Raw genomic sequence first — 24,961 nt, 5'->3', positions numbered from 1 at the left:
TGACAAGCTGGTCTGCTGGTCTCCCAGACTGGTCTGTTTTTTGGTATTAGAAGGCTTTTTAAAAGGCTAAACTCGGGCTGAGGAGCCTGTTAAGATGGTTAAGCTGTTTTTTCCCAATAGTGAAGGGGGTAGTAGTGGCATGACACTGACACAAAACCTGCCTCGGCAACAGTGCCATATTGAGAGACCGTGGAGAGCAGCCACGAGCCTTAAAGTTTTGCCTGGGTAAATTTAGACAAGAAACGTACCCTCGGGTTCAGCGGGGGAGCCCAGAGAGTTGACCTGGAAGGGGCGGAAAGGCTTTCCTTCAAAGGCAGGAACCTCCACACTCTCCTCAGAGGACACGGTAACATCAGGCTGAGATTCAGAGATGGAGGACAGGAACTGGTCCATATCTGCCTTTTGATCCTGCAGAAGTTCATCTGAATTGGGGCATACAGAGAGGAACAAGGTTAAAAACAGCTAAATCACAGGAGAGAAGAGATGGAGGAAGGGAACTATTCCTAAAACCATTAAACGAGGCACCAAGCAGTCACAAACACGATCCATTACGAGGTTCCATACTGCGGCACTTCCAGGCATCGGTGAAGCTAAAATGGTCCTTTCTACTTCTCTAAACTTGCAAAAACATTCTGCAGAGTCTGGTTTAAAAACTATGCGTCTTCACACTCTAGTGGGAATCTGGAGGAGTCTTGACCCAGTTCTGTCAAACCACACACACTAGTCTCATCTATACTACACAATGCCAAGGCTCCTCTCATAAAATGAACGAAAAAGACAGACAAAAAAAAAAAAAAACACATAAGTGCAGATGGGTGTCTCTGGGAACAGCTTGAATGTTTCCACCTGAAACAAAGAGCATGGCACAACAGACACTTCAGAACACTCTAATTTACTTTGATTGCGGTGAGATGTTTTCAAGCTGAGCGATAAAAAGAGAAGCCAAATTACACTTTTTTTTTTTGGTCTGTGTGTGTGTGTGTGCGCAAATTACTGAAGCCAAGCTTTTCATACAGGTGTAATTATCTTGGCATCTGAGATGCAGAGAGATTGTGCAGTTGTTTAGGGGACTAAACTCTTAAAGCAGGACCAAAGAGTGCATAAAACAGACTGAATATTTTTGTACAGCTTTTTCAATTTTCTAATAGGTTTTGTAGTATATAATATAGTTTATTTCCACACTGAAAATCAACCCCCACCCCAAAAAAAGTGTACTTTAAATATTTGGATGATGCACTTAAATAACCGAAAGAACTTGGTGTGGAATGTGGAACACTTCCTGCTCTCAACTGTTTCAGCGTTAATTACGTAGCGAAGGGGGAGGGGCTATCAGACTCAGTTTATGCACATCAAAATAACCTTATATAATTCATACACTACATGCTTGAGTAAATAATGCACAAGTAAATAATGTATGAGTGCATCATTTGGGACAGTTAGGGAGTTTAAGTCTAGAAGTAACAAAATAAAAATTCAGAGCCTGATTATCAAAAAGAAAAAGAAAAAAAAAAGGAAAAAAAAAAAACAGGACAGGACTGGGACTTGGTTGTATCATCAGTTGAGGATTAGATGGAAGCAGATCTGAATGAGAGCCTGCAGTCATCAGTATATAAAAAAATAAAAATAAAAAAAAAACCTTGATAGAGTTTGAAACTAGTCTCTAAAACCATAACGGTCTTCACAACTATAATTGTACGAAGTTCAGGTTAAGCTCCACCTACTTATTACCGTGTTAATTTCATGATGCAAATAAAACAATGTGACAAAAGGATGTAGTAGTAAACATACCAAGCATTATCATCTCTCTAGTTTCTTGCTTATGTGATTTCCAAATCTGATCCAGATCTCCAGACTTACCAATCTCATCCTGGATCTCCTCTGCGACGTAGGGCACCTTATAAAGCAGAGACAGACTCTGGTTCATCCGCTCCTCAATCACCCGCAGGTGGGTCATCACCTAAGAAAACCAGAGACACACATAGGTGAGATGACATTTATTAAAAGGGTTGTGTATTGTTGGATGGATTAATGCAACTTCGGAAGCACAAAAACTTTGTGGAAATCTTAATACGTAAACCGTAAAGAGAAGAAACGTTGTGACTGTAGACTGTATAATGTGCCAGTGTGAATGAGCAACCACGCCTGGATCTTTGTTTGCACTGCGTTTGTGTGCAATGCTCAAAAACCAGCAACAGATGGCAATGAAGTGCCTATATATCTGAAGAAAACGGAGGGGGAAATTGCTCTAAAATGTCCTTGTAGACCTTCTAGGCGCCCATCTGGACATCAGATACTGTATTTAGCTGTTGCTTTAGGAAGTAAGTTAGTTTATGTTGGTCTGCCAGTCATACCTGGACTTCTACTCAATTGAGAAGAGTTGCCAAAATAGACTGGACCGCCATTTCTCAAACACACGGTTATATAAAGCACAGCCCCACAAGTCATTGGTGCAACTGCTATTTTCGCTACAACACAAAGTGCTTTTATAAAACCTACATGAGACAGCTGATAAAGGGATATTTCATCTAAAAATGAATAATCTGCTGTCATTTATTCACCCCATGACAATCCAAACCTGTATGATTTATTTCTTCAGTAGAGAACATAAAAAGAGGATTCATAGTGCATTTTTCCATACAATGACAAGTTACCAAAAAAGGACGCTCAGATTGAAATTTAACTCCTTATTCACAGAAAATCCCCTTTCTGCTCAAATCTCATTAGGGGTTTTGCTTTAGGACAAATGTCTCCTTTTGTGTTCCACAGAGGTCAGTCAGTCATATGGGACATAAGGGAAAGCCAATGACAAAACTATAATTTGGTTGAACTATCCCTTTAACCCTTGTCCCATTGTCCCAAAAAATATTTTTAACGGGACAAGGGTTACAGATTCAGAATTACGAAGATCTTCTTAATAAAGAAGTTTAGAAATTTCAAGAGACAAATTGAGAAAGTCTTATCAATTCTTGAAAAATTCCTAGGTTCTCAAATATTTTCTTTAAAACAACTTATTTTTTTTAAATAAGAAAATGGCAGGCTTTAGTGGTTTTATCTGATTCTAGCTGAAAACGCCAATTAGCTCAACAAAAACACCTAAAAGACAGTCTTTTTGTTATTAATCATAATCACTCACACAGTTTATATTACAACTGGCTTGTTGGTCAGCAGATATGTGCTGTTTTTACATTAAATTAGTTTTGAATAGTTTCTTTTAAAGAGTCTGTTGCAAGATGCAGTGATTTATTGTTACGGAATTTTGAATTCAGCAAAATGGTAACTTAATTGATCATTCTTTATATAATCAATGGTGTCACTTGATGCATATGTTTTATATGTAGCTAGTGTGTCATGTTGTAATGCTTAATGTATTTAAAAAAACTCACATTTTGGTGAATCAAGTTGGAGGTTATCCTAACTTTAAGATGGCGTGACAATGTTTTAAAAACTTGTTTTGTCTTTAGAACATCTTAAAAAATGTTTTTAGAAACAAAATATATATCTTTTGGTTAGAAATTAAGAAAATAGAAGTTAAGACTGTTATTCTGAAGAATGTTATGTAAATGCAGGCCCAGTACTAGACACCAGGAAGTTTGCCCCTACTTAAACCTGAAATAATCAGGAACTGCCATCAATCAGTAAACAGATACACCAGACATAAACTGTTGTGCATTTGGGTTGAGTTTCCCATGATTATCAGATCTGTGCCATGTCCCGTCTCTCATGACAGATATCTGTGCTGGCCAGTCTGGAATGCAAATTACAGAGCCACACCATTGGCTCAGTCTTAAGTTACAGCCAATCAAATCACTGCATGTGATGTTGCACAAGAGCAGTGTGGTGCAAATCTTTCATATAATGTTCGAACAAGAGAATCCAGTCGTGCCAACTCACTCATGGCTTTCCTGGACAATCCTATCAACTTCTGAACATCATACATATGCCCAGAAAGCACCATTAAAGGAGAAGTGTGTAACTTCTTATGCCTCCAAGTGGAACCAATTAGAAGGCAACAATGATTGTTTTCAATCACCAGTTTAGCCAAACAGCCACAGTTTTTAAGTCCTTCATGTGAAATCATTCTGCAAATGGGTCATTTATGGTCTATTAAGCAGGTACCAAAAGGTAAGTTATAAATAGACCAAAACTATGCAAAGTGTGAAAAGACAATAGAAAACATGGTATTTAGTAAGAAAGGGAGGCAGATTGGACAACACTTACTTGGGACTTCATCTGAGCGGCCTTCTCAGGGTCCACGGCCAGGACGTGTTGGTAGTGGCGGATGGTGTGCTGACGATCCTTATTCTCGGCACGCACGTACCTCTTCAGAGCCTGCAGGATACGGTGGGGCTGCGGAGACAGAGACAGAAGATAAATTGACAACAAAGTAGTGAAAATAAAAGGCAGGGTGAGTCAGGTGGACGTCTCCTTATGAGCTGGATGATCAGTGAATCAGCGCAAGGATTAAAGAGCCGCAGGATGGAAATAACAAGAGGATTAGCAGAGATGCTGAAAGCGCCTGCTTGTGCGAGTGCGGCTATGGCTCTCTTAGTGCAAGTCATTTCAGGGGATTAAACATTACATAGGTGCACAATTCAAATTAATATCTTAAGCAACCGAAGCCACCCTCCCTGTTATGAGCTTTCAGCAGGGTAATATAGGAGGGTAATCCGCCACCATTAAATCACACAGCAGAGAGAAAAGACAATCATCGCTTATCAGAGACCAACTGTAATCTGGTCATTATGAGATAAGAACAATCCTTCAAGGAAGCACTTATCTACTCTCAAACTTATTTTAATCCCTCACAGAGCATGCATTTTGCACATGACCACACATGATCCATGCTCATTTATATAGTGGAATGGATCGGTCAATGTCACTAAGTAAGCAGTGGGCTGGTGTTTACATGCATCTCAAGTGATCTGATCACACGTGGTCGACTACTGAGACACAATAACATCCTCACTTGGGAATAGCATGCATCTCATGTGACTTTTTAGGGGAAATTGGTGGTTCAATGACATGATAAATCATGCAATTCATACATTAAATGACTGAAATACACTTCTTCCAGATGAGCATGATTTTAATTTCATTATGATTAACGAAGTCAGTCAAAAATGTCAGCGTGAAACAACTATTCTGACATTATGGTGAAAAAGAAAAGCCTCATTAAAATAATTTTTGGAAAAGAAAAACATCATATGGTTTTGTAGAAACTACTTATTATAGAATTATAACAATTTAGCATAATTTTATTAGTAAAAAGCTTTATCAAACTTGCTTTACTGCTTAATATTTGGAGAGCTTCTGTCTGATAAGGTGTGCAGCGATACCATTTTTCAGAACCAATCCGATACCTAATATTCTGAGTATCTGCCGATACCGATCCAATCCGATACCAGCAGTTTTTTTTTAAGTTTTTTTCCAATACAGAATTTCTATACTGCTGTGTTGACCTGATCATCATTCTTTTGTGTTAATCACAATCTACTACATATACACAACTTCATTTCAATGAAAAAAAAAAAAGGAAAAAAAATATATAGTCATAAACGATTACAAAAATATTATTATAAACCAGGATGGTAGACAATTCAGCAGCAAAATATACTCTAGAATCTAGCAAAATAACGGGGAGCACAATTATTTTATTAAATCTATTGAAATATTTTATTTACAAAAGTGAATAAGTCTCAAATCTGGTCAAATGTTACACATTGCTCTTTGTATTGTTTTAAAATACATGATTGAAAAAACAAGTATATACATTTATATAGAGATCTAAAAGACGTTTCTTTTAAGTCTATAGCACAGTAATAAAGGCAGCAACATATCATAGATAGGACAGAACAAGAAAGACTATTAATAATCTTTGGTTTTGCAGAAAATATTATAATACTGAAGGCGCCAATATAGGAGCGCAACACAGCGCTTAAGCGCATCCTGTGCTCAGAAAGATGAACTGCACAGCCCTCCAAGTCCACATAGAAAGCTGCTCGGCTCATGTTCATCTTCAGCTCTCTCTTCACAGCAGTTCAGTCAGTGTACTGTTTGAGTACATTAATTACTCCGGGATATTTGTTTATTTCGACTCAGAGAAAGTGTTGGCCATGTTAAAAAAGTAACGCTTACTGGAGACGCGAACCGGTTTAAACTATTCAGTCCTATTTGGTGAACTGGTCCAATCGGTTCACTAAGAACAACCGGTCAAATCAAACGATTCGTTCTCGAAACAGACATCACCAGACTTGAACCCGACTTGAAGAGAGTCTCTACGTTTTGACCGTAGTAACCGAACAAGACACGCTGTTTGAACGCTGAATGGAGGATGACAGACAGCCGCAGCAGAGAGAAGAGTTTGTGAACTTGAATCTAATGACTTCAATATAATTGAATCTGTACATCACATTGAATATGGAACAGCTTCAGAACACTTGAAATATGTTCTTGAAAACGTTTTGGTGCTTTATAATGTTTGTGTCTTTCGTGGAACACAACAATCACAATAGTACACACAGGATCGGTCTCGTCTGTCTGATACCCGATCCACAGAAAATGTTTGGATTGGAGCCGATACCGATCCCGAGTATCGGATCGATGGATGCCTAATAAAGATGAGTACAGTCACACGTATTCAGGGTATAACAAAACTGTATTACTTTCTGGAGGTTACACCACATGACATTTTTTAAGTAATTAAATTTTTAATTATATAAAGGTTTATGTATGTATATTTTAAAAGCTGATTATATTATTTTATATTAAAACATATGAAACCAACATAGAAGTATATAACAAGTATATTTCTTAAACTTGTTTTAAAGTAGATTTTATTTTGACTGCAGACAGCAGTGTCTAATGCCAGTATTTACCACTAATAAGGATGATGATTTCAGTTGTAAATGGGGTGTATTAGGTCATTGTGTGTCGTCTCACCCTTGGTGGATCAGACTGAAGAGTAGCAAGGTAGTTCTCCAGGGCAAGACGGCGGCGATCGTTTAGCATGCCCTCCACCCGGGCAAGATGAGTGGCCACCAGCTGCTGTTTCTCGATGGCTGCATCCTCCTCTAAGGACTCCACCATAGCCTGGAAGTGCTGCAGTGAGAATAATGAAGACCCCATAAATACACAGTCACCTCTTGTACGAGATGTCCTCTGACACGGAAGCTGAGGTTTACCTGGATCAGTATCTGTCTCTCAGCTTTGGGAAGGTTCCTCGCCTGGCTCTCCGCTTCCTCCCACTCCTTCCTCAGCTGGCAACAACAACATGCACAAATCACTTGGGGCTCAAATAATGGCTTGATTCTGACTAGCCACATGGAAACAACTCCACTGTGCATTTACAAACTGTAAATGTGACCTCTCACTCACCCTCTCCATGCGGTTGCGGTGTCTGATCTCAAGTTGCTCCTTGGCCTTCTGGAAACGTATGTGCTCTTTATCATCTGCTGGGGTCTCAAAGTACACATCCACATCATCTGTGGGTTGAGGGGTGGGCGGCACGGCTGAGGGGGTAAAGAGAGAGTTTATAAACCGGTGGCACATCCAAGCTCTCACAGGAATCACAGCACTGCAGAAGCATAGGCTGCTGTTGACACTAGGTCTTACAAGGTATCTTTTAGGCCAAAATGTAAGGCAGTACTGCATGTAGTTTCTTGAAAAGGAAATCCCTTAAAGGAAAAATGCACCCAAAAATGAAAATTTTCATCATTTACCCTCATGTCATTCCAAAACTGTATGAGTTTCTTTCCTTTGTTGAACATAAAACTAAATATTTTGAAGAAAGCTGGTAATCAAACAATTGATGGTCCCCATTGACTTGGATAGTATTCCTTTCCCTACTATAGAAGTCAGTGGGTCTCTAACTCACCATCTTCATTTCTAACCTGTATAGGTTTCTTTCTTACATTGAAAACAAAAAAAGATAATTTGAAGAACCAAACAGTTGTTATTCCCCATTGACTTCGACAGTAAAGAAAGGAATACTATCCAAGTCAATGGGGACCATCGATTGTTTGATTGCCAGCATTCTTCAAAAGATCTTATTTTGTGTTCAACAAAGAAACCCTTACAGGTTTGGAACGATATGAGGGTAAATTATGAAGATTTTTAGAAGTTTAGTGAAAAGAGTTAAGATTAAAATACATTTATTCAGTACTGAAAAATATGCTTAAATTTATTTAAAATTGACATTTCTTTATCTCGCCGTTTTTGTGTGCAATGTATTTTGATACTGCAGTAGTATCAACCTGTTAGCTTAGCAACATGTTAACATTAAACTCTATAGACTGCAACAATCCCATTAATTTACTTCATAGACGGAACTGATTTTAAAAAATAACTTTAAAACGTTTCAGATGGAACTATGAGGTTGTTAATTGATGGCATAAGCTTTTGAAAATACTACTACATCCACTGATCTATAATATAGAACTGGATTGCTCATGATGTCATTAAAGTGAAGCCGCCGCGCCGCCATATTGGTAATCCCTAGTGTGCGAAAACGTTCCATTGAATTAATAGGAAATTGTATGATTTTAATGAGAAAACATATTTATAAATGCAAGTCAGCATTTATAAATATGAAGTATCTCTGTACATTATTACAATGCGAACACCCTAGGCATGTAAACGGTTATTTTTTAAATGTCTTGAATTTCCCCTACTTATTAAAAAGCTACGTTCATTACAGTAGTGAGCATTATGAACATGATAAACATCATACGGACACGACCTAAACACATATAACAAAGAGCTCGTTCTGAAATCTGAATTTATTCAGAGAAATAACTGACTATATACACAGTACGGATTTAAGAAATAAATACAAAGCTTTATTTCCCAGATAGTAAATAATTTTTTTTATTTCATTATAGAGCAATACTAACAACATAAATTGTATTATTCATTGTAATTTATTAAAATCCATTTCTGATACTAATACGTTCATGTTTAATAATTCATGAATAATTTAGTTAATACAGAAATAAGCCATTTTTTTGTTTGATCAGTTACCTGTGTCGTCAGTGCGCAGCAGACACACCCACCTAAACGATTTAAATATATCGCTTATCCTGCCCCAAAATACCGTTAACACTGCAGATAACATCTGAAGTAAACATTACTTTATTACACATAACATAAAAACGAGTCCCGTTTGACTGATCAGCTTCTAATAGAGTTATTTTAGGACACCAGTTTGAATGTAACTCAATGGTGCTCTCTGCTGGTAGGGATTAGTAAGATGGCGGATCGAACACTTCCGGTGGCTTCACTGCCTGTTGGCAGTTTAGAAGGCAATGAGCGATCCAGTTATATATATAGATCAGTGACTACATCACAAGTAATCCTGTTTGATGGTGAAATTCCAGGTGGAAAAATTACCTTACACATCTCCTACACCAATAGGAGAACAGTGGCAAGAAAAAAAATAAATAAATAAAAATAACACCAATATAACTTTTTAGCGCCCACCCACTTCTATAAATCACTGTGAATGGCTTGGAGAACTTAGTTTTATATTTCTATTATATTGAAACTGTGAGAGTCGGTCAGGCTTTTTGTGTGGGTTAAGTGAGGAATACTATAAGCGGTGCATGAGTGATCATTTTAGCCAAGTGTTTTAAAACTTACTCATTTATGAGGTTCCCATGACGGTTAGGAGGTTTTTAGAACAGCACTAAAGAGACTTTTTAAAACACATTTGCACACAAAAACAAATAGACAGAAAAGCGAAGAGAAAAAAGTGAAGAATAAGCTTCCCACAGAGAGCTATGACACAAGAGTTGACTTTGTAATTCCCCTGATTCTGAGAGAACCAGACAGTACTTCGTTTCCCATTCCTTTCATCCTGTCCTCTGAATAGCTCTCTTCTGACAGAAGCACTCTCCTTAGCATTTATCTTAAGAGTTACTGCGCAGTTCTGCATGCTATGATCAAGATGAGCTTAAATCAGATTTCCTTAGTATACAGATGACAAGACCGACATGATTTCCCATAAGGATGTGCACAAAAGACAACATGAGACATGCATATTAATGAGAACAAACAGTCTTAAGCATCTAGACTGACAAGAGCACAAACCTAACCTATGAAGGTTAACATGATTAAAAAAAGTATTTAAAAAAAAAAAAACCATCACATTGAACCCATCATTTCATGTTGCCAAAGGAACACGATGATGGTTCTACTCCATGAATTTAAAACCCTGGCAGATTAGCGCTGAACGACACACAAAGCAAAAGCAAAGACAAAATAACAAAGGATGGGACAGTGTGCAAGCAGAAATAACAGGATAATAACGTTTTAACCTGAATTAGATAAGACTACCATTACATCAACGGTGTTTAAAATGCATGGCCTTGCATGACTTTTTTGTTGAACAATTTAATAAATATTCCCTTGCTAAATTATTACTGCTACTAATAATTACTACAACTACTACTATTATTATTACAATGATTGCATATAATAATTAAATTTAATAATAATTAAACTATTATTATTATTATTATTATTATTATTACGATTACTAAATGACAATTAGATAAAAAATATAGTATTTTTATTAGTAAATAAGTCATTTAAAATAATAATAATAATAATAATAAAATGATGCTGTTAATCCACATATTCGAGTGAATTCGATAAGATTAAAGCAATAACATATCAACAGTGGTAAAACACTTGACCTTGCGTGAATTCTCTTTAGTAAAACGTATGAACAATTTGAAAAATATTCCCATGCTAAATTACTAATACTAACAACAACAACTATTATGACTATTAGTATAATAACAATTATTATATATATAATAAGTTATTACATTAAAATATATATATTTAATTTTAAAATATTTTATCTAAATTGAATTATTATTTTATTAGTAAATGTATTTTAAAATAATAATATTTTATAATGGATTACATTTGTAATAAAATTTAATACAACAATAAAAACAACAGCAATATTATCAAGTAATAATAATAATAATAATAAATAATGCTGTTACTCCAATAACAATAAGCCATTTTAAAAGGTGAAATAAAATTTGTCTTTCGAAAGTAAAAGTAATCGTTAATTAGCCCAAAAGTGATTACACTTTTAAAGTAGTAAGGCGACACGGGAAATTTCATCACTATAGAATGTCCATTTGTAACGGCATCTCATGCAATCAAAATCAATCATTCGTATTCCAAGGTTGCAACACGCAGTGTTTTAAAGCAAAGAGGTTATAATATTGACATCTAGGTAAGCTAACATAGCACTGTTATTGTGAGAGAAAGCAAGGAAAAGGTGCAGGGCGGAGCAGAAGGGGGCGGAGTCCATGGTGACGAGTGTGACTTACTCAAACGTTTACACACGGCCATGCAGTACTCCTCCGAGTCGAAATTGTTGCGGTTGCCGGCACAGCCTCCATAGATGAAGCGCATACACTTCCTCTGCTGCATGTCGAAGTGCCAGCGAGGCATAGAGGCGCGGCAGGGGCCGGTCTCCGCCTCCAGAGAGCACACAGCTAACACAGGAGGGGAGGCGCAGTTAGAGCCTCCAGCCACCGGGGGCAGCAATCAGTAATGCCCTTCAACTATAGAGCGCAACAGTGACCGCACACTTCAGCGGACTCGGGTCCGGAACATTTTTCCCATTTACTTTCTCCACTGACTTTGCACCTAGAGCAGTGATCCTCAAATCTGGCTCGCGAGATCCAGTTTCCTGCAGAGTTTAGCTCAGACTCCAATTAAACACACCTGCCTGTGATTTACTAATGATCCTAAAGACACTGATTAGGAAACTAATGCGAGTTTGATTAGGGTTAGAACTAAACTTCGCAGGAAAGTGGATCTCGCAAGCCAGATTTGAGGATCACTGACCTAGAGGAATCACTCAAGGCTTCAGCTATACCAATAACTATATTGGTCTCCACAATCCAGTTTCATTTGAAATGTTAAATGAGTTGGTTAAAGTCGGATGGATTCTGATTGGCTATATGTATTTGTATCATTGATGAGCTGGAAAAAATTGTTCTGAATGTGATTTCAATAATATTGTTCCTCTTATCATTATATTTGCGGTTGTGGAACACCCTTATTCTTTTACAGCTGTCATAGTTATCATTCTTGGTGTGAACGAGCCTTTAGAATAAAACAAATCAACTTCACTGCAAAATATTCAGATACCCACAAATACATATGTTTGAGAGTGTAGGGGCTAATCATTTAATCTCAAGCTTCATAGCTAGTGATTTTAATTTCGTGGAAACAGCGACTTCTCTGATTGGTGTATTCATCTTTTTCAGGATTCTAGGTAATGTACTTCTGGCTATAGCATGCAGATTAAAAAAAAAAAAAATTTAAATCACATTGGCGTGGCTTTTACGGAGTTAAGAAAATGTTTTCACCTTTTTATTTCTAGACCCTGGCTGTTGCGCTATATAGGAGGCATAGACAATGCCAAACAATAAAATGCATTCTTTTTTTATTATTATTTCTGAAAATAAAAGTCAATAATTGTAATCCTCTACAGTGAACAGGACTCGAAATACATATCAATTAAGCACACTGTGGCAGTAAGGAAATAAAGGTAGCAAACAGTGTGATACTGACCTTCCACTTCCTCCAGAGTTTTTTCAACATCCTGGCTCTCAGGGATGACAGCTTTGTCTTTCTTCGTGTCCTTTTCCTCACTGTCTCGGTCGTCCTCTTCATCTTCATAAACGTAATGGTAGTCTTCCTCGTCCTCCTCCTCTTCAGCTGTGTCCTCTGGAGTGGGTGGGTCACTGACAACAGGATCGCTAAAAACAAGAAAAGACAGAATGAACATGATTAGTAATGAGTAAGGTTTTTTCTTAGACTTTTTGCCTTTACTTACATCTATCTACAGCAGTAGTGTCCCAATCTACACCCCATTCAACATTTCAAAAAGTATTACTGACAAAGTACCCTTTTAAAATGGTAACTATACTGAAGTGCTATTAGATGGGGAAGTTGTGGCATAGTGGTTAGAGAGTTTGAACCCCAAGGTTGTGGGTTTGAGTCTCGGGCCAGCAATACCACGACTGAGGTGCCCGTGAACAAGGCACTGAACCCCCAACTGCTCCCCGGGCGCCGCAGCATAAAAGGCTGCCCACTGTTACGGGTGTGTGTTCATGCTGTGTGTGTATCCACTTTGGATGGGTTAAATGCAGAGCACGAATTCTGAGTATGGGTCACCTTACTTAGCTGTATGGTCACGTCACTTTCTTCTTTAGATAGCAATTTGCATTTATGAGCAGCTTGAACATATCGCCGTCCTTTCGAATGAGACCATACATGCATGCATGCATACACACACACATATATGTATATGCTGTCAACTATGATATAGTTGACAGCATATATATATATATATATTATATATATATATATATATATATATATTACATATACACACACACACACACACTTCAGTTAACGGTTCAAGGTAACCTTTTCCATTTTATTTTAGGTTACGAAGTCCTAAAATAACTAAAACAAACAAAAGAATAATTTATTGAAACTTTGACACAGCAGGTCAAGGTTGTTTATAATGTTTCATCTCTGATCAGTTCCATTCAGCGCCAAAGGTTTAGACCAGTTTTAATAGAGTGAGATGAAACCGTTTTAATGTCAAAAGAATAATAAATAAATAAATAAATAAATAAATAAATAAATAAAGTACACACACACACATACATAACATATCCTAAAAATTACATAACAAAAGCACACAAATTAAAAAACATTAAAATGTATAAATTTAAGCAACAATAGTATATAAACGATACTCAAGTAAATGAAGACAAGCTTATTTTTAGGTGAACTATGAAGGACATATTAATGTTATTCAGGAAAAAAAGCAGGATGAGATATGACAAAGACATGACAGGAGCACAGTGGGATGAGAGGGAACGAGAACATGGGAAACAGAGGGAGAGGAGGAGCACAGGTTGGAGGTTTTTTGATTTATGGAAGTGAATCAAGCAGCTGTCTGAGGTCAAGGGCATGGCACTCGAAAATATCCAGATGGTCAACCTAATTTATCCTACACTATCCTCCTCACATGATGCATGCTCTCACACACAATGTTTCAGCTACTACCCCTCAAAACGTGATAAGATACCAATACATCATCCTTTGATAAGCGTGCCAGGGCATTTGCTCCAAGGAGGTTAAGGAGGCAGTGCCTCTGCCAAAAATTTGGATGAGTAAATAATTGACAATACGAAAACGATTTAGGAGTCAGCCAGTTTTTAGCAATCATTAATTTTGTCTAAGTTAGAGCTTAACCTCCATGCCTGGGAACTTATTTTACTAATGATTGGTTGATCAAAAGAATGTCATTATTAATAAAAATAATACAAATTATCACATAAAAATGCTACACAATGTGTTTTTTACGGTATTACTGCAGTTATTTTAAAAGTTTAAAAAAAGTTAATGTAACAGGTCAGTAATGTACACTACAGTTCAGAAGTTATTTTCTTTTAAAGAAGTTATTAATTCCATTTAGTATTTATTAATAAAATGACCAGAAGAAAGACATTTAGAATGATGTTAAATCTTTTTTAATATTGAATAAATAAACTTTAAAATTTAATATAGTGTTTTTTTTTTAGGATTCTTTATAGTATAGTGGTTTCCACTAACTAAGAAACCAAATCAGCATATCAGAATGATTTCTGAGGGAATGTGAAGATAGTGGACTAACGTTGCAAAGACGTGGAAAACCCTGCATTACATCACAGGAATAGATTACATTTTAAAGTATATTCAAATTGACAACTGTTTTTTTTAATAGTAAAATTTCAGAAGTTTACAGTATTTTTGATCAAAGCATTGGTGAGCATAAAAGACTATAAAAAAAAGAGAAAAAAATACAATACAATAGTGCATATACAATAGTGCATATATTTAAATTGACATTAAAACGGTTTCATCTCACTCTATTAAAACTGGTCTAAACCTTTGGAGCTGAATGGAGCTGATCAGAGATGAAACATTATAAACAACCTTGACCTGCTGTGTCAAAGTTTCAATAAAATGCATTTTCATGTGAACATAATATTGTTTTCTTGTTCATAGTTCAAGATAAATTGTGTTTTTATGCCTATTTTGATTGTTGATTAGCTGGATAAAATAATTCTGAAAGTGGTTCCAATGATAGTGTTCCCCTGCGTTGTTAGCCCTCTGCTACTCTTTAATAATTAGAATGATCTTCAAAACTTTATCTTCATCATTATTACAGTCATCATCAGTGGTGGATCACACGTACACGCACTATATTACCTCTCCTCTACTGCTGCTTCATCCTCATCCAGAGGCTCCTCCACCTCCTCATCCTCGTCTTCATCCTCATCATCTAGCTCATTAGAAAGTGAAGCAGGAGGTGCGAGCTCTTCAGGACGAGTAGACGGGCAGCAGACGTAATCAATGCCATGGAACACATCGATGCCACAGGGCAGCAGCATGGCATAGCTGTGCAGGACCATGTTCCCCTTAAAGCAGGCCTAGAGAGTGGGTCAAGAAATCTCATTCAATTAGAGCAAATGTGCTCTGAAAGGCCAGTCTTCAGCTCTCAAATGTCTGTCCAGGGATCAGTAGTCAGCGCATGCAGATGCTTTCAGTACGCACACACTCAGAATGAATGATGGCAGCTTGGGGTGATTCACAGTAACACACATTGTGACCACGTACACACTCAGTTGTGTCCTCTTCTATATGCTCAACCCTATCCTGTACACACAGTTCACAGCATTCTGCAAATTAATTCACGAGGAAGTAGCAATGACAATACGTGTCTAGGATGCTAACTTTAGTTCAAAAACTGCTAAACTGTTGCTATACATATATTTCATGCAGACATGCGAGGAGCCAAAATGTTGCTACAGACTTCACAGATATGATGGAGATTTGGCTTGACTTTTTACATGTAAAACTACCAGCAAAGCATATTTGTCTGTTAGCTTTGAAATTGAGATTATAATTTTAATTTCACAAGATTAGCATCACCACATGACAATTAAATATATGAACCATTTTTATGAATTTTAATTAAGAATGACTTAATTACTTCTATAGTATTAATTATTATAATGTAAGCGTTTGGTGTAAGATTTTAATCTTTATTAATTCCTTTATTCATCAAGGATGCACTCAATTCGTCATGAAGCAAAAGTGACCGCAAAGACTTGTTACAAAAATTATTTTGTCTTTAATAAAACGAGAGACAGAAGCAGAGTAGTATTCATGAGTTGTGAGCTAGTCCCGATGATTAGGTGTTAATGTGCATTATGTGTAGTTTGTGTCTGTATGTTGCACTGGATGCTGATATCTTACCTCATTGGCCACACCGTGCCCCTGCTGATGACTTACGCACATGTCCATATGCTCCTTATGGAGGAATTTACACTTCTCTGGCACCAGGATGATGTCACTCACAAATTCCCCAACTGAAAACATACAGACACACAACACTCTGATTACTGGCAAAGCTGAGGCTTTAATATCACGCAGCTGGTACAATGCAAACAGCAAAACATCTAACACACACTCTAACAAAACAGAATTGCAAATTTGGGACAGCAGAAGAAAACACAGCTCAATAATTCATCAACACATGGTCTTTTGCCTTCTATAATGAGCATATTACAAATAGGGCAAGTGGCATCTGAAAAGACATCTGGTCCGTACCAGGAGACCGAACAAAGATCTGGTGCACACAGACATCTCACTGCACTTCTGAAGGAGTTTAACATTTCTGGGGAGTTTGACCATGGAGGTGCTAAGAAACCTTGCTTTGATTGCGATTTTAATGTGAAAAAGGTTGCTGTGCTTGTTTGTAGGCTGCATAAATTTGTGATTATATATAGTATCAATATGGCTATACAATAATTATTTAAAATAAGAATAACGATAAGAGTAGTTTTATTATTATTAGTATTATTATACAATTAAATAAATATTGAATAAAATATTAAATTACTAATAAATTAAATTACTATAATATTTCACCAAATCAAGTGTTAAAGAAAAACAACACTAATACTTTGAGTATGAACAGTGTCACATTGCACTATGAAACACATGACACATATTTATTTAAATACACGCAGCCTTTGTGATTTTGTAATTGCACAAAACGATATGATGATTTTTGTTTTATTTCTATTAACTGAAGCCCAAATAGGAATTCGCCAAAATTTACATTAAAATGTAGTAGTAGTAGTAGTAGAAGTACTGTTGCGATTTCATCGGGTCACAATAGTACTTTATTTCGATCAAAGGTTCTTCATGTTAATAAATCAAACTTTTTGGACAGGATTTAGTTTGCTGAAATAAATACCAGGAAAGATAAATTCGTGGCTTTTGAGAATTGATATTGAATTGATGTAAATTCTATAAAAAAAAAAAAAAAAAGTAGTAAACATTCAGTTAAATCACTGAAATCATCAATTGAACTGACAACAAAGTGTTTTTGATGAATATATTTTTTCATCTTATTTTCATTCAATTATGATTAATTTTCACTAAACAAGGATTGATGTGTAAATGAAACAGGAAAGAGAGTGTGTTAATGAGCGAGTGACAGATGAGAAGCTCAGATGCCATCAGATGGGCCAGCATGGGATTGTGTGCCATATGCAGGAGAGTTATCACAGAGCTGATTTCTGGACAGCTGGGAGGCCAATCTGACCTTTGACCTGAACGACAGAGAGAGAGATTGAATCCTGTAATGACCAGAAGTCTGTTCACAATAGAAACGGATTGTGACCATTCACAAACTGCTCATTTAGCGGTTACCACAAAAAACAGGCCTAGGGGCCAAATCAGCCAGAATCCAGAGAGCAGAGAAAAGGAGGACAGGAGAGAAAGAAAGGGCAGTGTTTTGGAAAATTAGAGGGTCTGGAGGAAAGAAGCGGAAATAGCAGAGAACACATCTGTTGTACAAACCAAAGCCTCTCCAAGCCATACAAACTCACACATGCATTCTCACCAAAACTCGTCCCATCGGCCCTCAGGGGCCAAACTAACTAAAGCCCTTACAAAAAAAAAAAAAAAAAAAACTGTATCTACCCTGAATGACTCAAAACATACAGTCTTACTCACATAATACATTCACCAACTAATGGCAAACACTAACTAGGGCCCTTTGATTTCCAAAACATGGAAGGGATCATAGAATCCAGACTTAAAAAAAAAAAAAAAAAAAGGAACTGTGTAATGTGGCCTGTCTTGGAATTTGGCAAATTCTGGAAGCATAAATTAAAACGCAGGGCTATACTCTTGATCAATGGCGATATAGACTAGGGTTTGTGAATAATAAACTGCAAAAATACTATTGGACATGAACAAACACCATCTTCATCTCCAGGAGTCACTTCACAAGTATTTCATGAAATAATTAGATAAAAACGGTTTATATATATATATATATATATAAAAAAAAAAATTGGTTTAACTTGAAGAAATTGTGACAAATACAGCACTATTCCACAATAGAATGTAGTTCTCAAAGTAATAACAGTAAAAGAATAATTTTTAGTAGCCAACATTGTTAAAGTCCTATGAATTTGATTAAACATGGTTTTTGATTATTTTAACTAAATATAACTAAAGCATTAAACTGACCGCAGAGAAATAGACCATTTTTTAAAACAAACAAACTGGATTTCTTTGCTTCCTTAATTGTTTTTTTTTTTTACTATAACTTTTTTTTTTTTACTAAATTGTTTATAATCGTTTCATGATTTCAATTAAATTAGTTTGTTTATTACTAAAATTTAAATTAACCAGTGAAATATAAATGGAAAAACAGAGGAAAAACATAGGACTGCACACTGCTGCTCAACTGGAATAAACGGGGTATCACATTGATATCATCTGAAGAGCGAGGTATTCTGCCTCTACAACTAAACACAAAACTACCAGCCAGGAAATTAAAAAATACACTGCTTACAACAATATGTTCTGTTGTATATTTCACATTTTGGTATATGTAGTAGTTGATCAAACAAGCACCTGTCCACTGACCCACAATGCCAATAACCAAAAGCAATACTTTTTCTAACTATGTGTGCACAAGTCTTTCGAAATCATAAATAAGCTCAGTGTGAACCAATTACACATTCTGAAGGTCACTACTCTTTAGAAATAAGCACTGAAGGTGCTTCAGGATTTCACATTTATGTTCCATGGACCCAATAACAACATACAGGTTTGGAAAGATGTATTTTTATTGTTAGATTAATTATTCCTTTGATAACGATTTAATATATTTTGGTCAGAGAGTGGCACTAATGAAAAAAAAAAAAAGCGCTTTCAAATGCCAAAAAGCAGGACTGCACATGGAATGACTCATTTGTGCGCTCAACTAACCCCTGAATTTCCATTTTATATTAAACAACTGTGGATGAATTCGACTTGTGAAGCCAAACTGCAGGCTCACAACATGATCAAAAACCTCTTAGATGATCCAACAAGAGCTGTAAAAAAGTTTTACATACGTAGTTAGAAAGAAACAAAGGCAGAGAAAAAAAATGCTACACAAAAGGATTGAGGCCATCTGCCTTCAACTTCATACTGTAGATTAAAGCGCAGTTCTTCAGCTCTGTACCAGTCCTGCATCAAAGATTTATGGCTTTTACACATTAAACTGTAGAATCGCTCTAAAAACAATTTCCCCCGTTCTTTCAGTTTTTATCTCTGGTTGTATCTACTAGACTCCGCGTCGGTCTTTTAGAAACACTAGCATCAGATGAACCAGAGTAACCTTTGGAGAGCGGATCACTGCTGATGTTTCTGCTGTTGATTTAGCACAATCCTCTCTGCTGAAGAGCTGTTGATCTCAGCACTACCTTGTATTGGTATCATTCAGGTCTATTAAGGCTAAAAGGATGAAATGGACAGCAGCTAAACAGATCCAAACTAAATACAGGAAAATGTCTGCTGACTGCCCATTAGGAGTTAATGTCGGCTGAAATGAATCAAGCCAGTGTTGAAAGTGAAGCTCTAATGGTAAGATATGAGCTCAGCTCTCAGATGACCAGAATAGCTCTGAAAATTCTTAACATGCACTCACAGATGTAATTATTGCGGTCATATAAACCTCCTCGTCTTAAGCCCTCTCCATTCTGTTTGAGGAAACTAAAACCAAAAAATAAAGACTAAAAATAGGATGGTTCATCCAAAAGCATATTTTTCATGAGTTATTCTCAGATTTCAAATGTTGAAATGTTTCAAAGAGGAACAAATGTGGATGTCTTGTGGATATGTAATATCACATGACTTTCGTGAAACATAAAGAGAGAAGTTTTGAAGAATGCTCATGCTGCTCTCATGCTGATTTTGCTCAGTTTAACTTTATTGTAATTGCAACCGAGACCAGTGTGATCCAATTGTGATTGGTACTACTAAAATCAATAATGAGCTTGCAACAACTAACAAAACTATTGTATGGCTTACAATTATGGACTACATTTCATACTATTTGGCCCTTTTAAGAGCTTGGCTGTCTCATCACTGTGCTTCCACTGTATTAAAAATTGCAGCATGTACATTTCCTCTTCTTAGGTCATACGGATTTGCAATGACATGAAGATGAGCGAATGACCATTTAAAAAATATTTTTAACAGCATGCATCTGATATTTTTTAAAGGAATGCAACTGCTTGGAAGTGCAATACTGCATAATCCTCAAAGATCAAGCCCAAGCATATCTGCAGATTTCTCCGAGGTTTACTCTGCAGTGAGAGACGGAGACGGAGACACAGACGAGCCGCCCATTTCACTGCATTACACCACCAAAACAAAATCACTCTCCCTAATTAAACTCCAGAGGCCAGAATGTTGCTGAATCACAATGAAACCTCATTCCTCATTAATAACAGCAGTTAAACCCCAGAGGAATCGGAGAGGTGAGAAGACAAGGTGTGCCAAAACACGAGCGAGTCTCGCTGATGTACCGACTTCAATTCAAGGTTACGAACGCTCCAAGAAGAAAGTCTCCTTAAACACCAGGGGCTGCTTTTCTAGACTCAGAATATGCCTGGTCCTTGACCGCTTTGCAGCAGAAATCACCATCAACTGTGGCCAGAAACACCCACATTTTAGCACCATTCGTCAAGACAAACATCAATACTTTCCATATTATGGTTAGGGTAGGGTAGTATGCATTAAAAATGAGTCTGTAAATTGTCCAGCATGATTTGTTTCACAGACACGAATGATCAAACTCATTTCAAATCATGCGATTTTTAACTGAAATGTGCCGTTACTGAGATATGCACCGTAAAACGGCTGTAGTAGCCCCCCAAAACATACTAGCTACTACAAAGCAATGGAGTCATTGGTTATGCCCAAAAAATAAAAAATAAAAAAAATCAGCTTTTTTTATGGGTTTTGCTGCGGTTTCATTTTTCTATTTTTATCTTCAGCCAATTTGCACGCTCCACTTCAGATCAATAAAACAGTTTCCATGGCAACTCATAAGTAGCGAAAGCTGTTGATGGAGCGGTGTGGTGTTGCTATAGGTTTAGGTTCCTCCAGACCGAGAGATTCGATCGACAAGCTGTCACTCAAAGAGAGAGACACAGGAAGCTCTGGACTGAAAGTGCGCCGTGTGCCCGACCCGTTCAATCAAACCGCAGCCCACATCAGGTGAAGAGAGTCAACAGCTGCCGTGTCAGCTCAAACACACACACAAAACAAAAATCAGCCATCTTGGAAAGCCTCTGACCGTCGGCTCATTTCACAGTCGGCTAGCAGCGCTAATGGCTTTTTTCAGCCCGGAAAAAGAGCCACAACTCAATCCTCTCCTACAAGACAGGGACAAACACAGGAGGAGATGAGGAAAAGGCATGGACAGGCCTTTCTCTGATGAGATGCAATGTGATCAAGGTTATTGTTCTTATGTGGATTGGGACAAATGGAAGTATAGGACTGGAATCATTTATTTGCTTAAGAAAATTAATAACAGTGTGAAGTTATTCATGCCTGGTCTAAGACTATGACTAGTCTTTATGAATATACTGTATTTGCATTACTAGCAGCAGTGCCATTTTAAATTTTGCGCCAAATACACATACATTTACAGTGTAAAACTACTGTCATAGGGCTGTTATTTCGCATTTTTATTATTTAAATAAAATTATAACATTGCATTTAAATGTATCAGTATAATAACAGTAGTGTAATTTTAAAAAAGACATGTATTTCATGGTCACAAATGTGTTTTTGATCAGTAAACTAGAAACTTATTTTTTTATCATCTATCAAATATTTCTCTCTCTCTTGCTTTATATTTATTTTTACAGAAGTTTCTTGTGTTCATCAAGGCTGTATTTATTTGGTCAAAAATACAGGGGGAAAAAATTATTTTGTGATATATTATTGCAATTTAAAATAACAGTTTCTATTTTAATATACTTTTTATATTATTAATACTTTTATACTATTAATATAATTAATTTCTGTGATAAAGTTTTTTTTTTAGCATCATTATTCCAGTCTTCAGTGTCACATGATCCTTCAGAAATCATTCCAATATGCTGTAATCATTCAGTACAGTGTGTTCTGATTTCGGTGGTTCTGGACTTTGTTTCCCAGCATGCATTAGGGCATAAATAAAGCAAAGTACTGCAAAGTTTGGGAAAGTTTTTTTTTTTTTGGAATAAAGGAAAAGGTTTTATTAATTAAAGCAGCATCAAGTAGATCTAAACTGATGGTAAAGACATTAAAAAAGACTTATTACAAATAAATCTTGCTAACTGAACATTTTATATAAAGATTCCTGAAAATAATGTATCACAGTTTTCACAAAAATATTAAGCTGCACAACTGTTTTCAACATTGATAACAACGGAAATCAGCATGAGAAAATGATTTCTAAATGTGACACTTTAGACTGGTGTAATGATGCTGAAAATTCAGCTTTACATCACAGAAAATTTATAACATTTTTACATGTATTCAAACTGGAAAAAGTTGTTGCCAATAAAAAAAAAAAAAAAAAGTAGAAATTTCAGAATACTACTGTTTTTCCTGTCTTTTGGATCAAACCAGTGAAAAACACTAATAATCATACTGACCTCATAATTAAGCAGTTTAATGCAGAGATTCTCCACTGATGTTCTTTTAACGTTAACTATACCTCATCGCAAACATCTAGTCAATGAGCCAGAGGCCGTGTTAGCAAGATGAAATAAGAAAAAATGAAGAAAGACAAAGAAGTCTTAAAGAGTTTACAAAGTCTGAAAGTTTAAACCATTCGGGTGACCAAGTTGCCATTGGCAATTACTGGAAAACCTCCTGGAAGAGAGGTAATGTACTGTAGAATAAGAAACAATACCCAATACCACACCCCCGCACTCACACCAGCCTCACAGCCTCTGTCTGGAAGGGGAAATGGGATTTTGCTTTATTACTATAAAGTTCTCCACACAGTAATGGCTTTTTGCCCCATTGTCATCTTCCTGAGATCAGTGCTCAGGAGTAATGAGCAGCAGCACTAACTGAACATTCAGTTTTTATCAAGACGTGTGACCGTAATTAAACTGTTAGTTAAACTATAGGTACTTTTTCCAACAAGTGGGGGTGAAGTGTCACAAAATACTTTAAATGTCTTATTTCTTCGTATTGAGCAATATTTGGAGCCTGGAGCCAATCACAGATGAGAAAAAGCTAGCTGAGCTCAAGTTCAGAGACTGAATCCATCACTTTGAACTGCTGATCTGGCTTCTCAGATGTCTCACTTCAACAACGGCGTCTTTAACCCCACAGGACATTCTGGATAACTGGTTGTTTAAGAGGACAACAGAGCTGTCAATCAAACACCACTTACCCAAGCACTTGTAGGGAACCACAATGTGAGCGTGGCCCTTGCACTGTTTCTTGTCCTTCTTGCACCAGTTCTCGATCTTGACTGGCTGGTTGGCTTCCACCACATGAGTGATTTGCAGCTCAGGATACATCTAAAGGCAAGAGAGCGGAGAGATTGAGACTGTACACTATGTTGCGATCCCTGCTTCACAATCTCCAGACTCCATCTACTCACGTATTGGAACTAACACAAGATTTACTCTCTCCTCAAATGCTTTAAAAGGACATCTATGAAAAGCAATCTCAAAATGTACAGGGACAGTATTGCTGTTTTTGCAGTCAGCCATATGACAGATGAGAGTAATATTTGACATTTTTAACCAAATAGTGTTTTTTAATATAGTTGGGGAAAGGATCTTTTAGAGTACAGTGTGTTGGGAGGGTTATTGCGGTTATAAATCAGCAGTTAAAGACACCAATGTCTGAGAGTAGTGTATAAAGAGAGTTAAATGCAGTAATAGTTTGAGGTGTTTTTAGTTTGGGTGATGTGTAAATCTGTGATGCAACTGATGTATTGATGGACACTCCTGTGAAAGAGTCTTTTCATTTTTAATATTTTGTTAAATACTAAGATTCCCATTCAAAAGTTGCAAAAAAAAACTTGTCCATTTGTATATATTATAAAACAAAAACAATTGAAAATTTCTTTGATGCAAAGCTGAATTTGTATCATCATTACTCGTCGCATGATCCTTCAGAAATCATTCTAATATGCAGATCTGCTGCTCAGGAAACATTTCTTGTCATTATCAATGTTAAAACAGTCGAGCTGCTAAATATTTCGGTGGAAACCTTGTTAGATTTATTTGGGGATTTTTCTGATGAATAGAGTCCTAAAGAACAGCATTTTTTGTAACAAATGTTCATAAACTTACTGCCTCTTTGATCATTAAACATTGTACTAGGGCTGATCCGAATACCATTTTTTTGAGCTTCGAAGCATTGGTAATAATCAACATTGAATATTCGAAGCATCGAGGGGCGTAACATATTCTTCTCTTTAATAAAGGCAGGAATCTCTGCTGTGTGTCCGTCTCTTTGCATTTATATGATGTCGAGAACGGTT

General features: G+C 36.6%; 1 protein-coding gene across 5 annotated transcripts in view; it reads right to left on the bottom strand.

The window, feature by feature from the left end:
- LOC113073162 (amyloid-like protein 2) overlaps window positions 1–24,961 on the bottom strand; it is a 72,948-nt gene that overhangs the window by 10,596 nt on the left and 37,391 nt on the right. For 4 of the 5 annotated variants that reach the window (XM_026246035.1, XM_026246033.1, XM_026246036.1 and 1 more), the window contains exons 3-13: window positions 23,858–23,987; window positions 16,357–16,469; window positions 15,307–15,527; window positions 12,607–12,794; window positions 11,352–11,519; window positions 7,375–7,508; window positions 7,182–7,256; window positions 6,940–7,098; window positions 4,219–4,347; window positions 1,858–1,957; window positions 249–422 (exon numbers count right to left, since the gene is read on the bottom strand). In XM_026246035.1, coding sequence (XP_026101820.1) covers window positions 249–422; window positions 1,858–1,957; window positions 4,219–4,347; window positions 6,940–7,098; window positions 7,182–7,256; window positions 7,375–7,508; window positions 11,352–11,519; window positions 12,607–12,794; window positions 15,307–15,527; window positions 16,357–16,469; window positions 23,858–23,987 — 1,591 coding nt within the window. The remainder of the gene's footprint in view (window positions 1–248; window positions 423–1,857; window positions 1,958–4,218; window positions 4,348–6,939; window positions 7,099–7,181; window positions 7,257–7,374; window positions 7,509–11,351; window positions 11,520–12,606; window positions 12,795–15,306; window positions 15,528–16,356; window positions 16,470–23,857; window positions 23,988–24,961) is intronic. The other variant, XM_026246037.1, reaches the window with a different exon arrangement.

This window comes from Carassius auratus, unplaced genomic scaffold, assembly GCF_003368295.1.
Source record: "Carassius auratus strain Wakin unplaced genomic scaffold, ASM336829v1 scaf_tig00011493, whole genome shotgun sequence".
Taxonomy (NCBI): domain Eukaryota; kingdom Metazoa; phylum Chordata; class Actinopteri; order Cypriniformes; family Cyprinidae; genus Carassius; species Carassius auratus.
The sequence above is the reverse complement of the archived record's forward strand: the minus strand, read 5'-3'. Positions and strand labels throughout refer to the sequence as shown.